Source organism: Podarcis bocagei (assembly GCF_964188305.1).
Source record: "Podarcis bocagei genome assembly, chromosome: 11".
In the NCBI taxonomy this organism is placed as follows: Eukaryota; Metazoa; Chordata; class Lepidosauria; order Squamata; family Lacertidae; genus Podarcis; species Podarcis bocagei.
In genome coordinates this window covers 4,541,366-4,565,487 of record NC_138136.1, presented here as the reverse complement: position 1 = coordinate 4,565,487, position 24,122 = coordinate 4,541,366, and the positions used below count along the sequence as shown (strand labels likewise).

At 41.8% G+C, this 24,122-nt stretch overlaps 1 protein-coding gene across 3 annotated transcripts in view; it reads right to left on the bottom strand.

Moving 5' to 3' along the window:
• The window catches only part of VPS13A (vacuolar protein sorting 13 homolog A), a 152,910-nt gene that overhangs the window by 55,496 nt on the left and 73,292 nt on the right, over window positions 1–24,122 (bottom strand). For 2 of the 3 annotated variants that reach the window (XM_081213486.1, XM_081213488.1), the window contains exons 26-38: window positions 21,667–21,823; window positions 20,283–20,362; window positions 18,843–18,902; window positions 18,603–18,753; window positions 16,015–16,131; window positions 15,804–15,907; window positions 15,053–15,220; window positions 11,911–12,218; window positions 9,609–9,756; window positions 8,146–8,296; window positions 5,405–5,532; window positions 4,178–4,350; window positions 3,272–3,495 (exon numbers count right to left, since the gene is read on the bottom strand). In XM_081213486.1, the coding sequence (XP_081069612.1) occupies window positions 3,272–3,495; window positions 4,178–4,350; window positions 5,405–5,532; window positions 8,146–8,296; window positions 9,609–9,756; window positions 11,911–12,218; window positions 15,053–15,220; window positions 15,804–15,907; window positions 16,015–16,131; window positions 18,603–18,753; window positions 18,843–18,902; window positions 20,283–20,362; window positions 21,667–21,823 (1,969 nt within the window). The remainder of the gene's footprint in view (window positions 1–3,271; window positions 3,496–4,177; window positions 4,351–5,404; window positions 5,533–8,145; window positions 8,297–9,608; window positions 9,757–11,910; window positions 12,219–15,052; window positions 15,221–15,803; window positions 15,908–16,014; window positions 16,132–18,602; window positions 18,754–18,842; window positions 18,903–20,282; window positions 20,363–21,666; window positions 21,824–24,122) is intronic. The other variant, XM_081213487.1, reaches the window with a different exon arrangement.

Below are 24,122 nucleotides of genomic sequence, written 5' to 3'. Positions count from 1 at the left end.
CAGAGTTTGCCCTCCCCCTCATTGCAGGAGCATTTCGCCTCTGGTGCCTGGATCTTCAACCAGAATGCCAATCAAGATAGAGCATCCAGTATAGCTGTCCATTATTCTACTTGGTACCCCCCAAATCAAGATCAACCTCTCAAGGTCCCATTACTTTGAGACACTGAATTTCCTGCAGCTGCGTAGGACCTTTGTTGAACTAAGGTTCCAACAGATGCCCTCAACATATTTAGAGGGGAGATACCTGGGAATTCCCTATATGGAACGCGAATGCATTTATGGATGCAATCAGTTGAAGGATATCATGCATTACCTGCTGATGTGCTCCTTATATACAATGCCCAGGTAAAATTCTTAATCATCTATTCTTAATTGCTTCTCAGGCCGACCCCCCCATGAAGTGACAGTCGAACTCTTAGCTGAAAAAGGTCTTCAAATTACACATTTGGTAGCCAAATTTGCTCTGGCAGCTAAGAAGCTCCGTTCTAGATATGCTAATGCTTCCTAATTTTAAAACCTTATGCTGTAAACTTTTACAGGTCATGTTGTGTGATTCCAGAGGAAAGCCTTGTTCTTATCCTCTGCTGTACATTGTAAAGGCCTCTGGCTATATACGGTGAAGGTCCTCCGTGAGTGTCTGGACGCGGTTGGAGGATGGATGGCTGCTAACAGATTGAGGTTGAATCCTGACAAGATAGAAGTACTGTTTTTGGGGGACAGGAGGCGGGCAGGTGTGGAGGACTCCCTGGTCCTGAATGGGGTAACTGTGCCCCTGAAGGACCAGGTGTGCAGCCTGGGAGTCATTTTGGACTCACAGCTGTCCATGGAGGCACAGGTCAAATCTGTGTCCAGGGCAGCTGTTTACCAGCTCCATCTGGTACGTAGGCTGAGACCCTATGTGTCCACAGACTGTCTTGCCAGAGTGGTGCATGCTCTAGTTATCTCCCGCTTGGACTACTGCAATGCACTCTACGTGGGGCTACCTTTGAAGGTGACTCGGAAACTACAACTAATCCAGAATGCGGCAGCTAGACTGGTGACTGGGAGCGGCCGCCGAGACCATATAACACCGGTCTTGAAAGACCTGCATTGGCTCCCAGTACGTTTCTGAGCACAATTCAAAGTGTTGGTGCTGACCTTTAAAGCCCTAAACGGCCTCGGTCCAGTATACCTGAAGGAGCGTCTCCACCCCCATCATTCTGCCCGGACGCTGAGGTCCAGCGCCGAGGGCCTTCTGGCGGTTCCCTCATTGCGAGAAGCAAAGCTACAGGGAACCAGGCAGAGGGCCTTTTCGGTAGTGGCGCCCGCCCTGTGGAACGCCCTTCCAGCAGATGTCAAAGCGATAAACAACTACCTGACATTCAGAAGACATCTTAAGGCAGCCCTGTTCAGGGAAGTTTTTAACATGTGATATTTTACTGTATTTTTGGTTTTTATGGAAGCCGCCCAGAGTGGCTGGGGAGGCCCAGCCAGATGGGCGGGGTATAAATAATAAATTATTATTAATTATTATTATTATTATTATTATTATTATTATTATTATTATTATTACAATACACTGATATTCTATTCTACTAGCCTTTACTAGCTTAGAATAAAATGGATTTACTAATGTGAAATAAAGACTTGTTTTGCTTTAGTTTTCACCATGACAACCACAGATTGGGATTCCAATGCTATGCAGAGGTAAGCCCCACTGGATACAATGGGGTTACTTTCTGGAAAGCAAGTAAAAGTCATCCTTCCTGATTTAATATGCTGTATACACACAGAGAAATTACAAAAGCCTACTAATTTGTTCTCAGACAGCTGGGAGGAAAACAACATTTTTTCCAAAGCCATACTGTCAGGATAAACTACAGCACCACAACAGATTTGTTTTTATCAAACAAAATACTGTTTTTTTCTAATTATTCTGAAACTACATAGAGGGAAAGAAGTTTGGAATCCAGGGAGGGAAAAAGGAGCAAATGAACAGAGAGAAAGGAACGCTAATGGGATAGAAGAATGGGTCAGCTTCAGGTGTCAGTTGCCAAATAAGATGTGGTTAGACTATATAGTCAGAAACTCACTCTAAATTCAATTCAATTCAAATTAACTATCACATAATTTAGCTATAAAAAGCAAGTTATAGAAAGATTTAATTTAGCAGTAAAAGACCAGTCCTTTGATGATAGAATCATAGAATTATAGAGTTGGAAGAGACCACAAGGGCCATCGAGTCCAACCCGCTGCCAAGCAGGAAACACCATCAGAGCACTCCTGACATATGGTTGTCAAGCCTCTGCTTAAAGACCTCCAAAGGAGGAGACTCCACCACACTCCTTGGCAGCAAATTCCACTGTCGAACAGCTCTTACTGTCAGGAAGTTCTTCCTAATGTTTAGGTGGAATCATAGAACTGTAGAGTTGGAAGAGACCCAAAGGATCATTTATTCTAACCCCCTGAAATGCAGAAATTACAGCTACGGAATCCCTGACAGATGGCCATCCATCCTCTGATTAAAATCCTCCAATGAAGGAGAGTCCACCACTTTCTGAGGCAGTCTGTTTCACTGTTGAAGAACTCTTACCGTCAGAAAGTTCCTCCAAATGTTTAAGATCGTTCTCACTATTAAGATGTATATCTCATATTATTTTTATCATACATAAGCCTTGTGGTACTTTAAAAATAAAGACTTAGGTTTTCCTCCAAGATAGATAAAATGTAAAAGTAGAAATACATGAAAATAAAAGGGTTGGGGTGTCATGTAGTGACTTTAACATATACCAAGTTATAACCGAAGGGAGAAATTCAGATAGACGGTGATTCTATTAGGAAAGACAGAAAAGCAACATTTAAGCCCGTATCTACAGTTGTGGAATACTCTTCCAGCAGAGATTTGGCAGACATCCTTGCTTTTGACTTTCATGTGTCCCTTGAAGACCTTTTCATGCTAACAGGCAGGGCTTTTTTTTCCAGTTGGAACTCATGAGAACTCAGTTCTGGCTCCTCTCAGATAGGCTCCATTGCCATGCTAAGAGAACGAGGGAGGCATTCATGATGAGTTCCAGCACCTCTTTTTCTAGAAAAATAGCATTGCTAACAGGCCTTTGCAGCTGTTTAAATTGATCAGCTAGTCACTTTAATGATTATGTGTTTTGTTTTTAGTAGTGTTTTATGTTTTACTGTTGTACACCACCCTAATATTTATGATATGGCAGTACAGAAATACTTATAATTAAGTAGGTTTTCAGTCTGCACCCGCAGTGTCCTGGTACTGATCACTTACCTTGTTCCTTCACAGCCAAAGTTTGCTTGAAGTTTTTCTGTGCAGCAGCACTTTCAGCAGTAGCATTTAGAAATACATCCGCAACAGTAAGAAGAAATTCTATGCTAGCACAAACATATGTCTCATTAACAAATGTGTCAAGAACAGTGTTGCCATCTCTCGCCTGCTTATAAGATATATCCATCATGACTTTCTTTTCAGATTCACGCTTCATTTCTACCATTCTGAAAGAGAGGTTAGTAGAGCAAATACTATAATTAGAAAAGGATTACATTGCCCAAGTGTTCTTAATGACAATAACCACTTTGGTACTAATAAGCGCTGGAAGTTTGCATTCAGCTCAGTTTCTGAGAGGGGTTTGCATGGGTTAATACAGATAAGAGTAGGGGATCTCCAGATTCCCAGACTACCCCTGTAAGTTTATTGCTATGCTGACTTCTCTCTCTCTCTCTCTGATGTTTAGATGGATAAATCTTAGGTTGCATCCAGGTTACAACTTCCTGCTCCTCCTCAAATTCCTTCTCTGAACCTAGAGGTGAAAGGAATTTATCTTCTGAGAACAAAGGGGCAAGCATGGCTTCTTTTGTTTCTTTTGTATATAGCTAGCTTCAACTAGACAGTACAGAATTCCTTCCCTATCAAGAATGTACTTCCTTTAATAAACATAAGCTGTTTTATTTTATACCAAGTCTCAGTCAAAATACCTTTCAGCTAAAGGTGTGCTCCAAGCAAAACTTCAATTAACTAAAGTTAATTTCAGTTGCTGCATACAAACTCTATATACTAACAATATGAAAGTGGGTATGTATTTTATGTACTATCGCTATAGTGTCATAAACTAGAATTTAGTATTCTTTTATTTGTTTTTCTTTTGATTTAATAAAATAAAATTGAGGAAAAACCAACCTTGGTGTAGCATTCTGGACTGTCTGTCGTTTATCATCTAAAGTGCAGTTTGTTAATTTGACTGAGGCATTCATTGACCCATCTGACAACATTTTGACAGCAGCTGATATTAACAACAGTTTAAATTCTGCAAGTTTCAAATGACCATCTCGTTCACCCTGATTTGTAGGCTGCTTTGAAAAGAAAATGCATAGTTTAATGCATGATATAAAGAAAATGTTTCTGCAAAAATACAAATTCTGTTACTGCAATCAGATCAAAATTAAATTAGTAAATCATATAATGTTGGACTGAAAGAATTGCAACCAGAAGGAGTTTACTTAGAAATGCTGTTTCACAAACTTTTGTGCAAGTCACTTGCACAACATATATGCCGTTGTACCAAAGTATACCCATGGCTTCTTGTTCATACAATGGCTTCTTGTTCATACAATGGCTTCTTGTTCATACAATGGAGCAAAGGCTCCATTTAAAAATAAACATTAATGGCCAGGACTTATGAAGAAAATAATAATGAAAAGTTCCCTATTGGGATATGCTTGCTTTTGTCACAATATAAAAAAACCTGCTAGTTTTAAAACACTTCAATACTCTGTTCATTTTTATTTTTACTGGGACTGTGCCCCTGCTCGCTCTGCTATCCTACCTGCTGCCATTCCCTCCATAGTGACCATTTAGCTTGTATTCTGGTGTATTAACAAGAGTGCTGTAATGTTGACCAAGGGCAGGCGCCAAGGCACCACCTGTCTGCTTGATCCTTGCTCATCCCGGCTCATAAAAATGAGCCAGGCAGGACTGAGCAATGGGCACCATGGGGTGGTGAATGCTTCCCTCTGCAAGGGAGTCTTCCTGGACCCCCTTAAATAAGTGGTTATTAAACCAATTATTGCCTAGTCTCAAATCTTCCATTCCTGAGCAAAGTGATTGAGTGGGTGGACGCTTAACAACTCCAGGCATTCCTGGAGGATGTGGACCATTTGGACCTCTTCCAATTGAGATTCAGGCCAAAAGAACTGAACTGCTCATTTCATGCAAAGTATTCCCAGTAACCCCAAATTTTATTTCTGCTCAATTGGCAGCATCTAGCTGCCACTTTAGTACAAACCTATAAAATATTATTTTCCAGGTTTGAAGGTGTAGTTGTTTCCTCCCATATCTCTAGCCAGTTGCAGAAAATCTGGGTCCAACCCACCAAGTTTATTTTATAGAAAATTATGTTTTCTTTACCTGGTTGGAATTTGGACTGTACAAAACTAGAGTCAGGGAATCAATCTGGAAGTCCAGTTTCAGTACTGTTTTAGTCTTAACTGAGGAACGTGCTTCTACAACAGCAGATGTCACTATTCTTACTCCAGCTATAAACATTAGGAACATAAGACACAATTATAATTACCATAATAAGAAAAAAGAAAAAGTTATAGTCTCTAATGCACTGCATTTTGAAAGAGAAGAAATGTAACTAGATGAATGTAAATAAAACAATTTTGCCATCAATGACCATCACCAGAGCAATATGTTTGCCAGACTGACAGTTATGAAACACTCTGCTTAACACATGGTTATTCAGTTAACTGATTTTGTATAGGCTATAGGGTTCTTAAGGTTGTTTTCCTTACACACAACAGGTCCAGCCCATACTGGACTCAGGTGGATTTAGTTCCCCCCGATCTTGAAGGAACTTTTAAGCAGCCCATTTCTGGAAGCATGTTTTGCCAAGCTAGATAAATAAGAAATACACAGCACCCACCCACAAGCAAAACATGTGAACATGGCAGAAAGCTTCGGCACATATAGTATGTGGCCCTGGGTCTAGGATAATAGACTGGAGACACACCCTTCAGATAACCCCAAGGGACCCTGGCATACTGGACCCAGCAGGGATGCTCCAAAGCTGACCAGAACCAATAGGGAGGGTTATCTAAGAGGAAGAACATTCTGCAGTATTTGCCTCCCAAATGCCACTTCATCAGATGTACACAAAAACATTTTATAATGGTGAGTAAACATACTAGGTTTAGTCCATGCAATAGCCCTACAAACCTAATAAAGAAGAGAGTGAATGGAAAAGGCCACAGCTGCTGCAACTGCTTTATCGTAATTCCATGGTAAAAAGGTCACAAATGATTTAGTTTGACTGAAGGGACAAGTCTGGAAAATATAGATTTTTAAAAGGATTCCATGACATTGATGTGGTGGATAGAGGAAGGGCAAAAGATAGGAAGGATGAGCTCCTCTTGGTGATGGAAAGAAAAACTGACCTTTTGGATGAAGGAAGGTACCTCAGCACTACTCAGGTTTGAGAAAGGTGTGCAGGTGTTTTGCCACAAACAGAGCATTCAACTCAGACATACTCCTTTGCAGATGTCACTGCCATGAGGAACCAAAACTTAAAACCATGTACAGAAGAACTGATAGAGAAGGAGCATCCATGGCAAAGAATGAGAATGAAAATTTTGGAATAATTCCATATTGGTCTATAGGAGTAAAAAGGTTAGCAAGTGATGATGCCCACCAATCTGCATACTTTTTTGTGAAGTATAGTTATAAGGGTGTGGGTACTTCAAACAGCTGTTTGGAGAAGTGATTTAAGGCAGCTTCCTTGGTTCCAAGTGGGAACGCTGCTTCTCCTGCAAGCAAGTGAGCAGCAGTGGAGGGGAGGGTGGGGAGACTCTTCCCATCCTGCTGCTTCCACTTGCCTGCTTGCAAAAAAAGCATATGAACTGTGCTTGTAATAAGCACATTAACTTCAACTCATCTGCTGGTTAGTGGGCATTAAATCCTGATGCCTTGGCTGTGTAATCCTGTTCTCTGCGGGGAGCAGGACACATAGCCAATGCAGGATTAAACCCTGTCCTCCTGCCCATCAGTTGACATCACCAGTGATGTCAGCTGATAGATAGGTGGGTGTGCAAGCTGAACTGGAACCCCTGGTGCGCCAAGACTGGCCCATAAGATAGAGGTTCCTCACTCCTTATCTAGGACATCATCAAGGCATAGGTGTTGAATGAACAAAGGTAGAAGCAGCACAAGATGCCCTTATGGCTAAGACCACTGCCTCATGGGCCCACCATAACCCAACACCTGCCTTACCTTCAGTCAAAGCACAAAACTGGGCTTGAATTAATTATTAAATTCAATCATTTATGGAAAACCAATCTTATTAAATCAATTACAGGAAATAAATCATTTCAAGAAGAAATTACTCTGGGGAAATCAACTGAAGAAATTACAGCAGGAAAATTAATTAAGCTATCAACCAGCAAGTATTAGCAAGAGGAAACAATCACAGACTAAACTGAAGTGATGACTCCAGGAAGGGGGGGAATCCCTTCCCACAAAAGGAGGCAAACACACACAAGCCACACAAAACAAATCACCTGTCCTGAGCACACACAGCTAACAGAAAAATAACACAAGCAAAATCAGAAATGATGGAAAAATGACCAAGCTACTGCCTTGTACAATAACTCAGTAACATAATTGAGGTGGCTTCCTGGAATGGACTAGTTAGAAGTTCCTGAGATGAGAGTACGTTCCTGCCTTTGAGCACTAGGGAGAGGTAAACATACCTGTGCCCAGTGTGTCAGCATGAGAGAAAGAATGTTTGGATCATTAAAAAGGAAGTAAACAATGGATTTCAAAAGAAACTGTCCAAGATGAATGTGAGCAGGCTTCTACATATGAAATATAATACGGGTCAGTCAAAATATAGCAAAAGTGGTGTAACTCTCCATGACGTACCAACTGTAGATGATACTGCTCACCAACCCATTTACAGAATTTTGTCTATGAATTAAATAGTAAAACTATGTAGATCAAGACCCAATGTTGCAAGTGAGTTTTATGTAAGATATTCATTTAAATTCACTCAAAACAAAAAATTATAGTTCATGTAACTATTAAATTAAAGTAGTAACTTCTATAGGAAAGAGATAATTGAACTGTAGCTTAAGTTTTAAAACACATACCTCCAGAATGCTGGGAAACACTTGCTGTTCCACTATGGATGCTTAGTACATCTTTTTTTTCCGGTACAGGAGGTGGAGGGCCAGAGCTATCCCCTAAATTTTCATTCAGTGTTCTCAAGATAGTTGTTATATCATCCTGACTCAGAATCAGCTTTGAAAAGAAGTTGATTACTCTTAATTGCAGGCTGAATATATATAACTGTATTAAATGTTACAGGTCCTCTAGAATCAAAAGGTTTTTCCATGTAATAAGGATTATAAATTCATTTTAATTTCAATTTTAATAATAATAATAATAATAATAGCAACAACAACATGTATAAGGAGCACCAGCTGCATACAAGGAGGGCAGAACAACATCAGTAGTGCTGCATTTGCAGGAACAGGGATAGAGCAGGGTAGTGACCACTGGGCTGGCATCACCCTGCAGCTGCCAGGTATGCGTGTGCACTTGCGCGTCGCCACCAACCGAGGGCTCCAACATCACCATCCTGCCCTGGCAAATGCACCTCTGCCACCACTTCATGCATTGCTACTGCACTGGAGTGGGGGGGGGGTGGTGTCAAAATTTATTCCATGTTTACATTCAAATGCTTGTGCAGAGAGAATATTTATTGAATACATAGCAAACTTCAAAATAATAGAAAAATTGAAATTCAGGCTCTGCCTCTCCTCATTTCTTGGACTGTTCAAACTATACTTTGCCCTCAAAAGTGAAGGGGTGGGGCAGCGGCACCAGGAGCAGATCTTGGGCTCATGTACTCCCTTCCCTGTCCATGGATAAAACTGAAACGGAGTATTGATTTGAATATTTTATCTCTATGGCTCATTTTCCCTGCAATAAAAGGATTAAGGGAGGAAAGAATACAAATATGAAGCACACTTTCCACTTCCAATCTCTCCTTGTAGAATCTGGGACCAAGAATAAGCAAACACTGAAGGATGCACTAATTATTTATTTTGTACTATATGCAGAAGTGGTCTGGAAGACCTAATATTTTTGCTTATTTAAATTTGTACCATATATGGAAACCTTGTTTATTTACTATATTTATAATCCACCCTTCACCCAAAGCTCCCGGGGGAACATTAAAACATATACAGCAAACATGAATTCCATGTAAACAAAAACAAAAAAACAGGAGCAATAAAAATACAATCCAATACGCCTAAACCTACCACAAATGCCTGGATGACAAAACAACAATGTTCATTAAGCAGTTAACAAATCCTGATGACCTTTGAGTTGTATTCAAATGTTCTGTTCTATAAACAGATGGAAGAGACTCCTTATTCACAGAAAGTAACATCTGCAGCAAATCACAAACTAGATATATGCTGCTAAATCATAAGATACAAGAAATATTGGGATATATGAAATGACAGGGGTCAAACCTGCATTTAATTCCTATTAATATTGACAATAGTTGCAAGAATACACATCTTTGCAACTAAGAACTTACATTCATTGGCTTGAGACGTCCAAATATTTTAATGTCAGGAATTTCATGATACCAGAGAGCGGCTAAATTGCGTTCAACACTAACTTCAAGATTTAATGGTTGCAGCAGCTGTATTTCATTTTGCAATAAACCACTTATACAACTTGATCTGTAAATAAAAATGAAAAAATAGTCACAATCCAATTAAGGTTTCTCTTCAACCAGGTGTTTGGCTGATTGACATTCTATGGCCATTTATATGTGTCTGGGGGAAAGGGGTTATTGGTTTGTTTTGCTTTTGCTTTATTTTGGATTTTGTGTTTTCATGTTGTTTTTCATTTTGTGAACCTCCCTGTGATCTTCGGGTGAAGGGTGGTATAATAATAATAATGATAATAATAGTAATAATAATAATAACAACAACATTCACAAGGCTGCATTCAAGTTTAATTGCTTTTTAATTATTATTGTTTTCTGTTCTTAGACAGTTTCCATTTTGGCTGAAAGCTGCCTTGTGCCTGTTATATTATATAAATATAATATAAATATGAATATAAATATAAAAATTTAAGACTGCAATATCTGCAAATGGGCTCAGGATTGCAGCTTTGATAAAATACTTCATTTAAGTGTTTTGTACCTGTGTAAACATCCAACAATATACTCTGTGTAGAACAATGCTGGATATTCATTTGGAGTAGGTATATTTTTTATTGATTTGTTTTATTATTGAAAATTCTATCCCATCTTTCAAACAGAAACACAGAATGGTTTTCAGTACTAAATCTACAAGTACATGAAACCACTGAATGGCGTCATCTGGTGCTTTGGAGTGTGCTGCCATTAGCATCTTGATGATGCACTGATCTATTTCTCCTTTTAATCTTCTGCAAGTGAGATGGACGTGCTGATAGCACAAGGAAAATCAGATTAAGGGTGTGTGCAATGCACAGATGCAATATGATAGTGATGCCTGGTCCCAATTAGCAATGTTGCATTTGTATTTTGAACTAGGTGTACTTCCAAGTTTCTTTAAAAGCAAACCCAAGCATAAAGCATTACTGTGGTCTTACCCTGAGGTAAGAACCTGGATAATTAAGGCTAGACTATCTTTGTTCAAAGTGGGTCACAGCTAGTACACTAGCCTGAGTTGGTAAAATGAGCACCTAGTGAAAAAACCAGTTCATGTAACTCCCAGATTACAAATCTGTTACTTCAGGGAAAGAGTAAGCACTACTGAACCACACAGATGAACAACTTATCTATAAGCTGCTAGACGGGGGGGGGGGTCACCTGGACCAAAGTTTGGCAAGAGGGGTCATTTTCCACATTACGCAGGGTTAAGAGGACCAGCAGTGGACTGTATGCTACCGCCGCCCAGGCTGGGTGCATGGGGTATGCAGCCAGAGGACAGGCACGGAGGAAGCCCACTGCGGCCGCACCAGCCCAGTCCTCGCCACTGCTTCAGGGGAATAATAATAATCATTTATTTTTTATACCCCACCCATCTGGGCGTATCCATGGCGTCCTTGCAGCCCTGCACGGCTGGGGTTGGACTATCTAATCCCAACCTTAGAACGTAGCGTGGGAGGTGCACTCGCATGCCAGAGCCCAGTGGAAGAGGGGGGTGCTGCCACCGCCGCCTCTCCTCCACTTCCACCCCTGGGTTAGGCCTGACTTGGGAGTGGAGCTGCAGCCATCTGGCAGCACGGGGCCACCATGCCAGGAAGCTGGATCCCAAAGGCCAGGGTGCAGCTTCCCTCCCTGCAGCTCCTGCCTTGATGAGGGAGGCTGTTGTGGGGGTGCTTCACTACACCTCCTCAAAAAAATGTGCCTGGGGCCACAGCCCCCCAGCCTCATCCCTCACAATATGTCACTGGAGTGGACCACACACATCACTGTGGATTAAATCTAGAACTCTGGTGCTTCTCTTTTCATTGTATGAAGGAAACAAAGGTTTCACACTTTCCTCAGTAATGCAACTTACACACTTGGTAGTGCACTTTGGTTTACTTTCACTACTAACAGTACCTTCATACCACATCCAAGCACTAATTAATACTGCTGCCTCATATAAATTAGATAAAAAGGAAAAGAGTTCAGTGTCACTGCACATTGATGACACCTCATCCTAAACCTCCAGATGACCTCAGTTGCCCCATCTAATGGAAGAATCTTCTTTCTTTAAGAACATTAGTTAGCAAAATTAAAACTTTGGTTTGTAAGTAGAACATAGTGTTTACTTAGTACATTTTCTTCAGTTTTGTTACATTTGACAACTTAATTTAGAAGAAATCATTACAAAATCATCTTTATATATTACCTGTACAACTTTAGGTCACTCAGTTTCACATGTATACAATCAAGAATAGGTGGGACACTATATCGTAGTGACGTTTTAATGAGAAGGAATTCATTCTTTATGGTGATCAACCCAAAATCAGCAACTATAACATCAGTAGATATTGCAGACTGTGGGATTATGACAACGGGTGCTTTAATATTAATGTCCAGTGCCATTCTGGAACTTTGTTGAGCCAATTCCTTTACACCAGTAGCTGCTTTCTCAGCAGCTTGAACAGTGGCTTCAGTAATTGCTTCCTTTGCTGTCTGAAAATTGTTTACAAAAGCCTAGAAAAGGGACAGGAAATCAGCAACAGATGAGGATAACAGTCACAAAAATACATCATTTTTGAATCAGTTTGCTCACTATGCATTACAAATTATCTGTGTTGTTCTCTATGTCTGTCTTTCCCTCTTCCACACAGTTGAGCAATAAACATGTTTAGAGTAGAAGAGAAAAAATAAAAAGCATTATATAGTTCCTTGTTACATAGACAAATTAACAAAACATAAAAAGGAAAAAAGGTATAACCATGTGGCAACATTATACAAGGTATTGAAATATCATGTTTGTCTCAGAGGCTGACTTCAATTTTAGTTTTCTATCACCATAGACCCATTTGGTTTAAGTTATAACAAAAGTATACCTCTTTTTAAACAAAGAATTGTCTAAGCATTGCACAACAACTAGGAAAGCATACTTTCACTGATATTGACATACTTAATTTTAATCCCCAAGGTTTTGCTAGACATCAATGTGGCTCAAATGAATATAAACATCAAGCATAAATTTGAAAACCCAACTCTAGTTTGAATAATTCATTATCTAGTGCTGGGATACAACATAATACAGTGGTGCCTCGCAAGACGAAAAGAATCCGTTCTGTGATTCTCTTCGTCTAGCGGTTTTTTCGTCTTGCGAAGCAAGCCCATTGATGGATTAGCGGATTAGCGCTATTAGCGGCTTTTAGCGCTAATCGGATCAGCTGATAAGCGGCTTAGAAAAAGGGGGGAGGGGAAAAAACCAGCAGGAACTCGCAAGACATTGTCGTCTTGCGAAGCAAGCCCATAGGAAATTCGTTTTGCAAAGCACCTCCAAAACGGAAAACTCTTTCGTCTAGCGAGTTTTCCGTCTTGCGAGGCATTCGTCTTGCGGGGCACCACTGTATAAGTTACTGAATATTATTTATTTTATTATTATTTATTAACTTTGTATAGTGCTCTTCATCCAAAGATCATAAGGTAGCTCACAACAAAAACAAAATGAAAACACATAATACAGAATAAAACAGAAACAAAAATAGACCAATAACGCCCCTCCAACAAACACATTTAAAAGGCTAAAGGCCTAGTTATAGAGAAATGCTTTTGCCTGGTGCCTTCATTACATATCTTTAGGTGCCAAGCCAAAACATTTTATAGGTCAAAACCAGCACTTTGAATTGAGTGTGGATCTTTTTTTTTGGCAGCCAGTGCAATCAGACCAGGATCAGTGTAATATTCTCAAACCATCTTGGCCTGCTGAGCAACCTGGCAGTCAAATTCTGCACCAGTTTCTGAACTGTCTTCAAAGGCAGTCCTACATATAATGTGTTGGACTAACAGGGGTCAGCAAACTTTTTCAGCAGGGGGCCAGTCCACTGCCCCTCAGACCTTGTGGGGGGCCAGACTATATTTTGAAGTGGGGAGAGAATAAATTCCTATGCCCCACAAATAACCCAGAGATGCATTTTAAATTAAAGGGCACATTCTACTCATGTAAAAACACACTGATTCCTGGACCATCCGCAAGCCGGATTTGGAAGGCGATTGGGCCGGATCCGGCCCCCGGGCCTTAGTTTGCCTACCCATGGACTAATCTAACCTAGAGTTTACCAGAACATACATGACAGAAGTTAGACTATCCCTATCCAGATAGGGGCACAGCTGGGTCACCAGCAAAGCTGATGGAAGGCACTCCACACTACTGAGGCCAACTGAGCCTCAAGCAGTAGCAAAGGATCTAGAAATACCCCCAAGCTATGTACCTGCTCCTTCAGAGGGAGTGTAACCCCTTCTAGAGCAGGCAACCTCCTATGCATCTGGCAAACAGAACCACCCCCTAGCAGCGCCTCAGTCTTATTTGGATTAAGCTTCATTTTGTAGGCTCTCATCCAGGCCATAACTGAGGCAAGACAATGGTCCAGCACATCCAATGCCACATCTGTAAATGTAAAGAAGCAGAACTGTGTGCCATCAGCGTACTCTGAAACTCCATATAACCCCAGTCAGTGGTTTCATGTAAATGTTAAACAGCAAAGGGGTTAAAATCAAACCCTGAGGAATTCAACACTGAAGATTCCATGGAGTTGAAGAGCACTTCCCAAGCATCATGCTCTGGAAACAACAAGGGCCAAGTAGGATTGGAACCACCGCAAAGTGGTGCCAACCACCCCTAAGTCGGACAGATCCTCCAGAAGGGTACCATGGTTGAGGATATTGAAAGCCAGTGAGAGGTCGAGGAGAATTAACAGGGACATATTTCACCTGTCTCTCTCTCCTGACAAAGGTCATCATACAGGGCTACCAAAGCAGTTTCTGTGCCAAAACCAAGCCTAAACCCCAAATGAAATGGATCTAGAAAATCTTTTTTAGATTTCCAAGAGCACCTGGATCCTGCGGTTTCATATTCAATTTCAATTAAATGGGCTAGGAGAAACAGAAATGGATCTCCCAATCAGTGGTGTAGTGGTAATTTTTAAGGTACAGCTCATCGTGACAGTCACACAGCCATGTTCTCTGCATAGCCACACCACCCCAATGACAGAACAAAAATGCACGTATTTATACAAACTTGTGTACACCAATTAGCAGCCATACATAGATTAATACCCAATTTATAAGGATCAGCTGACAGTCATAGATTAGGAAACTGGACCCATTCCCTCACTTCTTTATACCAATAATCTAGAAACAAAAGTTTCTAGAGAGTCAGTCTCTCCAACTAATGGCATCATCGCACCTACTTCGAAAATAAGTCCCAGGGGTGCACTACTCTTCCACTACACCATTGCTCCCACTATAAGTTAAGTAAAACAATCTCTTCACCTTATTGTATTTTCTAAAACAAAAAGGAAGCTTACCAAAATAGCAGAGACAAATTTGTTGACAAAAACAATCTGAATGCATCCAACAGTTAAGTAAACCTGGCTGTCAACAGCTTCCATATCAGTATACGAAATGTCATTTGTAGCATACATGTACGTCACCATTTTGAAACTGAAGACCTCTTTGCCTGTAATATACAGAGCCTTGGAACAGAAAAAAGTGTTCAATGTTAAGAGTATAATATTTACAAGGTGTGCGCAAAATAAAGGTAATGGGCTGCATCCAAAGGTGTTCTTACATTAATGGAAGGAGTCTTTCTGTTCACACAAGGGGCTTGGATAAAGCACAGGTGTCCTTCATTGGAAGTGTTGGTGGAAGAGACAACATCTGCCAGTTCCCTTTCCCTGCAGCCACCTATGACACCTCTCACCAACCCTCCAGGAGCAGATATTTGGGGAGCATAGCGGAAAAGGTTGGCAAGAATGATGTGTGTCCATTACATAATCCAACCTATGTCTTTTCTCTACAGCACACTATTCAATACAATATATGTGTGGCAGTCACAAAGTAAGTCCTTCGCTGAAGGGCTTCAGTTTAAGTTAACAGACTTTTTTGTCCCTACTCTTTGGTATAAAACATATACCCAGAAACCACACCAAGCATGAGGATAAGCAAGAGATGACTAAAGTCATTATCAATTAAACCAGGCTAAAGCCTAATATTTATATTGCAAGTACACTGCTTTCTGTACACAGCCTGGCATGCCCTTTAAATGAACACACATACCTTTTTATGCAGTGCTGCCGCATCACAATCCAAAATAACGATATTCTTTAAGTTTGCTGATACTTCAGTTGTTTCTTTCTTCATCTTCACCTCACTATCAAGACCTAAATTTAACAGTATTAATTAACAAATCTAATATGGCACAATCTTCAAGATACTTCCTCTGGGTTCTAGTAACCTTTAAATATTGCAATTGGCATTTTAGTCTTACCTTCAATGCGGATTTCAGATATCCAGCTTTTTTGTTCTCTTATAAAAATGCGTAAACAGGACATGTCTGCACAAACATGGAGATCACAAACATCTTCATACTTTGACTTTTTTGAAGCTATGGGAAAGTTAAAAGCAAAAAATGTTATATTTGGAATTAAGAGATCTGAATTCCAACGAGGATCACAGTTGTACAAAAACACAGAGTGCACAAATACAGAGAGGAATGCAAACTATGAAAGTAGTAGCTCTACAGATTGGTTTATTTTATTTTTTTCGTGCAACATGCCATTAGAGTTAAAGCAGTATCTTTCAAGTTAACAGAAATGACTAAATATTACCAAGAAATAATGTCTTTATGCCTCCTTCCTCGGGGCATGACTTGACACAGGCAAGGCTACATAAGCAGAGAACAGGCTGTCACTTCATAGCTTATCTCTAATCCTCAGTACATACTAAGCTGAGTAAGACAGTGCTGTTGGCATCCATCTGTCTTGAGAGACAATGGAGTGTGCCTCCAGGGGTGAAGTCAAACCACTGTGTTAGCAGCACCAAAATGACCTCTCTGAGGTGCAAGCCTGGGCAGGGTGTCTGGAGGTCCTGAGCTGCCCAGATGACGACCAACCCCCCTCAGCTTTGCTGACGTGATACAAAGGAAAGCAGAGCAATACGCTTGTCACAAGCTTAGCTGCCAGAGCTGCCAGAAGGAGGCGTACGAGGTGCCATCCAACTGTTTTAGTTAAGGACTGTAGATTTGGAAACATGCAACTTTCTATCTGTACATGAGAGATTTCTTCAAACTAAACTTCCTTCAAATAACACATGGAAATAAGAAGGAACAAAGTTCTCCTGAGGTGTAGGCAATACACTTCAGTAATGCTTACACTATCAGAGTAACTGATGTGCACTTTACTGATTGCCATGTGCACTTTATTGATTCTGAAATACCATGTTTAAAGCACATTCCTCTTCCACCCCAACTCTATACAGAAACTCGAGAATTATTTTCTAGATTAGGGCAGTGTTTCCCAACCACTGTTCCGTGGCACACTAGTGTGCCGCGAGATGTTGCCTGGTGTGCCGCGGGAAAAATTAAAAAATTCGATTTTTTTTTTTAAAGTCAAATTTTCGATTGGGGCGCCGTCACTAGATGACCCCTGGGGTTCCCTCCCTCCCTCCCGCTCTGCGCCTCCCTCCTCCTCCTCCTCCTCCGGGGAGGCCCTTCCTGGCTCTCGGCCAAGGCTTGGCGGCTGCCACTCACTCACTCGCTCGCCCACCCGTCCCTCCATCCCTGCACCCGGCCTCTCCCCCTCCGTCCCCGGCGCGGGGGCTGCCGGGATCCGTAGTCCCCTCACCCTTGTGCTCCGCACCCGCACGGGGTGCGCGAACTACGTTTCCCAGCGTGGCCTGGCGGGCCGGGCGTTTTGTTTGAAGCGCTCTTCTCCCGGCCATGGAATGAGCGCAGCGGCGGCGGCCAGGCGGGCAGGGGCTCTTCCGCGCAGACCCCGCGCAGCCTGCCTGCGCCCCCGCGGAGATCGGGCGGCAGGATGGAGCCCGGGGATCCCCGCGGAGGTGGAGCGGCGGCGGCGGAGGCTGCCCCCCAGGTAGGGCTGCGTCGGGGGTTTTTTATTTTTGCAATGCTGCATCCGCGCCGGAGGGGACGCATCGGACCGCGGGGAGACCCCTTGGCGGGCGTGCAAGGCAATGCAGGCGTGCAGGCGTTGCATGGAGTGCAGTGCAATACAATGGCAACGCGGCGCCCTGCATGCATGCATGCAACTTCCACCGGCGCTCCGGACTTGGCAGGTGAGGGGGGTCCCCAGTGGGTAGCAGAGAGAGCCGGGAGGGCGAAGGGGAGCCGGGGGGGAGCAGTGCTGCTCCCCGAGCCGAGCCCGGGGGGAAACTTCGGCGTCGTTGCGCCGGGTGTTGGAAGCGGAGGCTGGCGGGGGCCCCTCACCTGCAAAACCTGGTCGCCTCTCATATATTTCGTGCATTGCATTCATCGCCCGCTTTCTCCTCCAAGGAGCTCCCGGGGGCGCGCGTGGTTCTCCCCGTGTTATCCTCGCAACAACAGCCCTGCGAGGTGGGTCAGGGAGCACCCAGGGATTGTCCTGGCCAGGTGGGGTGATTTGAACCCTGCTCTCTGCCCGGTCTTCGTCCTCATTTAGCCCCCACATGTGCATGACTGTGCATGACTAAGGTTTTCCCCCCTCGTCTTGGCTATGGTGTGAGTCTGTGCTGTTAATTAATGGGGTTCTGCCTTCGGAGAAGATGAGCCAGCCCTCAAGGAGGTGATTATGTAATTTGCTAGCAATTCATGTCCCTCCTGGCGTGACGCTGCGCGCTGACGTCACGGGGCTGTAATGGTGGTGTGCCTCGAGATTTTTTTCATGAAACAAGTGTGCCTTTGCCCAAAAAAGGTTGGGAAACACTGGATTAGGGTTTGGGCAAATGAACATGACCCACAATTTTCATTTGCTGACATCCAGCCTGAAACACTTTCCTGCATGCACTTTTTAAAAGCCTAGGATGTGAAATGAGGCTGGAAGAAAGTTAGCAATACAAGAGTTTGAGACTAAAAGACCTTACTAAGTTTCTTAAGAACTTCCTTCTTTTCTTCTTTTTCCTGGACGATCTCTACTGTACTTGTCTCTTGTTTCGGAAGAAGATTATTTAGGAAATTCATGGTACTCATAAGTGCTTCTGTGTGTAAATGGATATCTACAGAAGAAAAAGTAACCTAACAACAAAGTAATCTTAGTAAGAATATGTTTTGAATGCACTTTCCTGGACATAGCAAAAATTATAAAAATAAGCCATCATTATTACCTTTATGAGCTGTACCACATTCTTATAAGTAGTTTTCAGATCTGGGCAATTAATATCTGCCTGTTCTCAGAAGGTAAATAAAGACAGTTAAAATGAGAAAACACTATATACCATACAACCCAGATCTATCCAGAAATATAGATAATGCTGTTATATCCACTCCTCAGTATTTGTTCTGATACTAACATCCTAACTTAAATGCCAACAGTGTCCTTCAGCTCTCTATATTGGACAAACAGGCCAAACCTTACGCCAAAGAATAAACGGACATAAATCTGACATCAAGAATCACAAAACAGAAAAACCAGTAGGAGAACACTTCAATCTCCCAGGACATCCTATACAAGATCTCAAAGTAGCTGTTTTACTACAAAGGAATTTCAGAAATAGACTGGAAAGAGAAGCTGCTGAATTGCAACTCATTACCAAACTTAAAACCATGGAGAGACCTGGTCTGAACAAAGACATTGGATTCTTATCTCATTATACATGACTAAGCCATTTCTCACCTTCTCACCCCTTGCCTTTTCCTGTAAGACCTATTACAGTCGTTAAGAGTCGTCAACAGGCTCATCTCAGCTATCTGCCAATCTCCCATTCCCACCACCCTTCTGAGTAATACCCCTCCCCACCTTCTCACTATATAGAAGGATCTGGCAACTTCTGTTTCAGTGTATCTGAAGAAGTGTGCATACACACGAAAGCTCATACCAAGAACTAACTTAGTTGGTCTTTAAGGTGCTACTGGAAGAAATTTTTTTATTTTAACTTAAATAGTGTTCTGCTAGACTTGATCAAGGGCCCATCTAATCCAGCATTCTGTCTTCAACCATGGCCACTGGGAAGTCCACAGCAAAAACGAAAGGCAAGAAAAATGGCACCCTTTGTCATTTGCCTTCCAGAGGCACATGGCTAATGAACATGGAAGCTCCATTTAGCCATTCTTCATAAATTTACTTAATCTCACTTTAAATCTATCTAGAACTGTGGTCATCACCACATCTTGTGACATAATTATGCATAAATTAATGTCTTAGGTGAAATGATACTCTCTTCTGTCTGTCCTGTCTTATTACTGGTATCTGGAAGCCTCCCCACCCCGCTTTGCTGAAGAGTGGGATGAAAATAATTTAAATAAATACATTTCACTAAATGACCTCGAGTTCTAGTGTAAATGGAGAGAAGAAAGTATATACACATCAATGGTATCCTCCCCAGAGTCATCCCCCCCCAAAGCTGTCCTTTTTTGTACATTTTCCACTCTACAGCATCCTTTATGAGATGGAGTGCCTAAACTAATGTTCATTTGCTAAAACAGCAAACAGGATCAGGTCTCTAGGTTTTTAGATAATTAAGATTATTTGTCAATTTAAATAGTATTTAAAACACATCAGTATTATGGTGAAGAAAAAATTTGTATCTTCCCTTCAGCACTCTTACCTTTACATATTCAATGGCTAGAAGATCATCAATTAAATTATCCAGTGTTGAAATGAGGTAAACTGGCTTATTTTTATCATCTAAAAAAACAAAGAACAGTATAGCCAAAATGACATACTCACTGGAGTTACTTATTGTATTTTCAAAGTTATGTTGCCAGATCAATAAATAGTGACAGAACAGGATCTCAATATATGATTTAATCATCATTAGATTGTAAGATCATTTATATAATTAGTTTCAGAAGCTAAACTAAAAAAAGGGGTGCTGGGGGGGAGGGATCCAGAAAGGCTGGCTTGCGGGGAAGAGAGCTGCTTGGGGGGGAGGGAAAGGGCTGGCTGGGGGGGGGACTGCTTGGGGGGGGGGAGAAAGAAAGGGCTGGATTGGAGGGGGAGCGAGCTGCTTTAGAGGGGAGAGATAACTTTTGCCTCCCTTTCCTTCCCGCCACTTAAACTCCCACCTCCCGTGTCCATTTATCCACCTCCTTCCATACACACACACCCTGCGCGTGCTCCTCATCCCTCCAATGACAATGGGTAGATCACTGCCAGTATTTGATACTTGGTAGATTGCAGCCTATTTGAAGTTGGACATGCCTGGTTTATTGCTTTCATTTTATGGATAAATGGTCTCGTTAGATAGTAAAATTCATGTTGAATTTATGTTTTAGGGGTTGTTTTTAAAAGTCTGGAACAGATTAATCCATTTTGCAATACTTTCTATGGGAAAGCGTGCTTTGATTTTGGAATGCTTTGGTTTTGGAACAGACATCCGGAACGGGTACCACTGTAGCTCTATTCCATCCCTTGAGCACCGAAATAACTCATCAGGAGGTTGGGCTTGAAGAGTTATCAATATGCAGATGATAGCACAGCTCTATCTCTCTTTTCCACCACCTAGTAATTCCAGGGAGACAGTCAAAACCCTGAACAGACACTGAGGGAAGGAGATACTGGAATGAATGAGGCTCAAGCTAAGCCTCAATTTGCATATGACAGAAGTAATGTGGCTTGGAAAGCTGCCAATCAAAATCAAAGTCTAGATCTGACTCTGAATGGAATAATACTTTTCCTGAAAGGACAGGTGCACAGTCTAGAGGTGGTTCTGAACCAGGTGCTGTCTATGCTATTCTGCTCACAACAGAAACTTACACATTTTTTTCTGGCACTGGTGTGAGCTGCGCCAGTGTGCTTTACTATGGAAAACTGGCATAGAAATAAACTAATGATAAGAAGGACTATATTCAAGAGCAAGCCTTTGCTGTGAGTTGTCTGCCAATCCTCCTATGCCTTACACTGATTTTCCCAACAACTCTTTCCAGCAGAAACCTAAATAGCAACCACAAATAATTAATAATTATTTTAACACAGAGGTAAATACTTACCCATGTATTCTGGACACATTAAGCAAATCTCTTTAAGAAAAGCAGTGGCTGCCATATCATATGTTCTTAGCTTAAGCTCAGTGCCTAAACTATAAATCTCCAAACGAAGAATTGGCTTTTCAATACCTTCAGTAAAACGAGACACTTGAAGGAACACCTATGTATAAACAAAATATGGGGCTGTCAACCAAACCAACAGACATCCTGGGGGTGGGCAGCTGCTTATAAAGAGAGGAAACGTAAGCAGAGCTTTAAAAGCTTTTTAGAATATGGTGTAGAAGACAGTTTCAAGAATCCTCCTTGGTTTACACATTCCTACAAAACTGATTTGGAACATCATCCTAGGCATATTTTATTCCATTATTCCATTAAAAGTTGTCAATTGCATCCAGTGAGAAATATAAAGAAAAAAAGCTGTTGGTTTTTTTTTTCCATTCTCAGTGCCAGTGCATGCTATTTGGTCATGAAGGGCCCTGCCCCAAATGTATTTATTTCTTCAATGTTCATATTTTATGAACCAAATTTAAATTTACAGGCAATTACTACAAAACAATGCAATCCTCTACATGTCCGGTCAAGAGAACTCCAAAGTAGATAGGTAGATAGATGACTGCAATAATAAGATAGGATTTATTATCAGTAACTGTTATGGGTAATGTACATTTCCAACTACTTAGGGGAAAAGTTTTATGAAGATATCTATTATTGTAACACTACCAATATTGAAGAAGAAATGGGTGGTATCCAACTAACTCATTCCACCAGCATAAGGATTTATACAACAAAACATCTCCCCTCCTTCCCCCACAAATATCCAACAGCACCCCCAAATCTGCTCCAGAGGGTTGGGGAACTCCCAGAGCAGATTTAGGGGGTGCACAGGTGCTAATCTTTATGCAGAAGCAATGACTTGGCTGGATTCTACCCCATATACATACTGATAATCCAGTTAAGGTGAGAGGTTTTTAGCTATACATAGACAGAAGAATTAGTTACCAGCATTTAAAATGCTATCAGTTGTTGTTGTTAATTGAATTTATATCCCACCCAATACCCACAGGTCTCAGGGTGGTTCACAGGATAAAATCAGAATATTAAACCACAAAGTACATAATCAAAATAAAAACAACAACCCAATAACCCCCTACAACACATTTTAAAAGGGAATAGGATGTAAATCAGATCAACCAAAGGCCTAGTTAAAAAGGAACCATTTTTCCTGGCATCTAAAGGTGTATAATGAAGGCGCCAGGCAAACCTTCCTTGGAAGAGCATTCCACAGATGGGGAGCCACAGCAGAAATGACCTGTTCTCATGTTGCCACCCTCTGGGCCTCTCATGAAGGAGGCACCCAAAGAAGGGCCTCAGAAGTTGATCTCAGGGTGCAGGTAGGCTCATATGGAACAAGGTGGTCCTTGAGGTATTGCACTTCTGAGCCATTTAAGGCTTTATAGGTCAAAACCAGCACTTTGAATTGGGCCCAGTAACTAATTGGTAGCCAGTGCAGTCGGACCAGGATGGGTGTAATATGCTCAAAGCGTCTTGCAACCGTGAGCAACCTGGCCACTGAATTCGGCACCAGCTCAAGTTTCCGAACTGTCTTCAGAGGCAGCCCTATGTATAACATACTGCAGTAATCTAACCTTGAGGTTACCAAAGCATAGACAACAGTAGTTAGGCTACCCCTGTCCAGATAGGGGCATAGCTGGGTTACCAGCCAAAGCTAATGGAAGGCACTCCGGGCCACTGAGGTCCCCTAAGTCTTGAGTGACAGCAAAGTATCCAGAAATACCCCCAAGCTACAAATTTGCTCCTTCAGAGGAAGTGAAGAGCAGGCGAACTCCCACCCACCTGGTCTTGGGAACCACCCACTAACAGTGCCTCAGTCTTATCTGGATTGAGCTTCAGTTTGTTGGCTCTCATCCAGTCCATTACTGAGGCAAGACACTGGTCAAGCACTTCCACAGCCTCACCTACAGATGTAAAGGAGAAATAGAGCTGAGTGTCATCAGCATACTGCTGACAACGTTCTCCAAACCTCCGGATAACCCCACCCAGCGGTTTCATGTAGATGTTAAACGTGGTGGATAGGATCGAGCCCTGCGGAACCCCACATTGAAGGATACAGCTAACTGTACTTGCCAAACAGCCTCCCCTTAAGTGTTTCCTTGTGCAAACTTCCTCTGATTTCCCTTTCCTACAGATTTCCTTTTCCTACTCCAGTGACCTGCAACACATCTCTAGCCATTTATGAGGGTCATTGCTCCTAATGAGAGGCTTTTTGGGGTGTGGGGCAGGGGAATGTAGAGTTAAGAAGGAGGGGGGAAAGTCCTGTTGCACCATTGGCTTCTTCTTCCACACACTCTGGATTCAAATCCTAGGGGTTTTTTAATACTATGTTAAAATTAATTGAAATATCTATATTCTATTCATTCACATAACTGAGATAACTAATA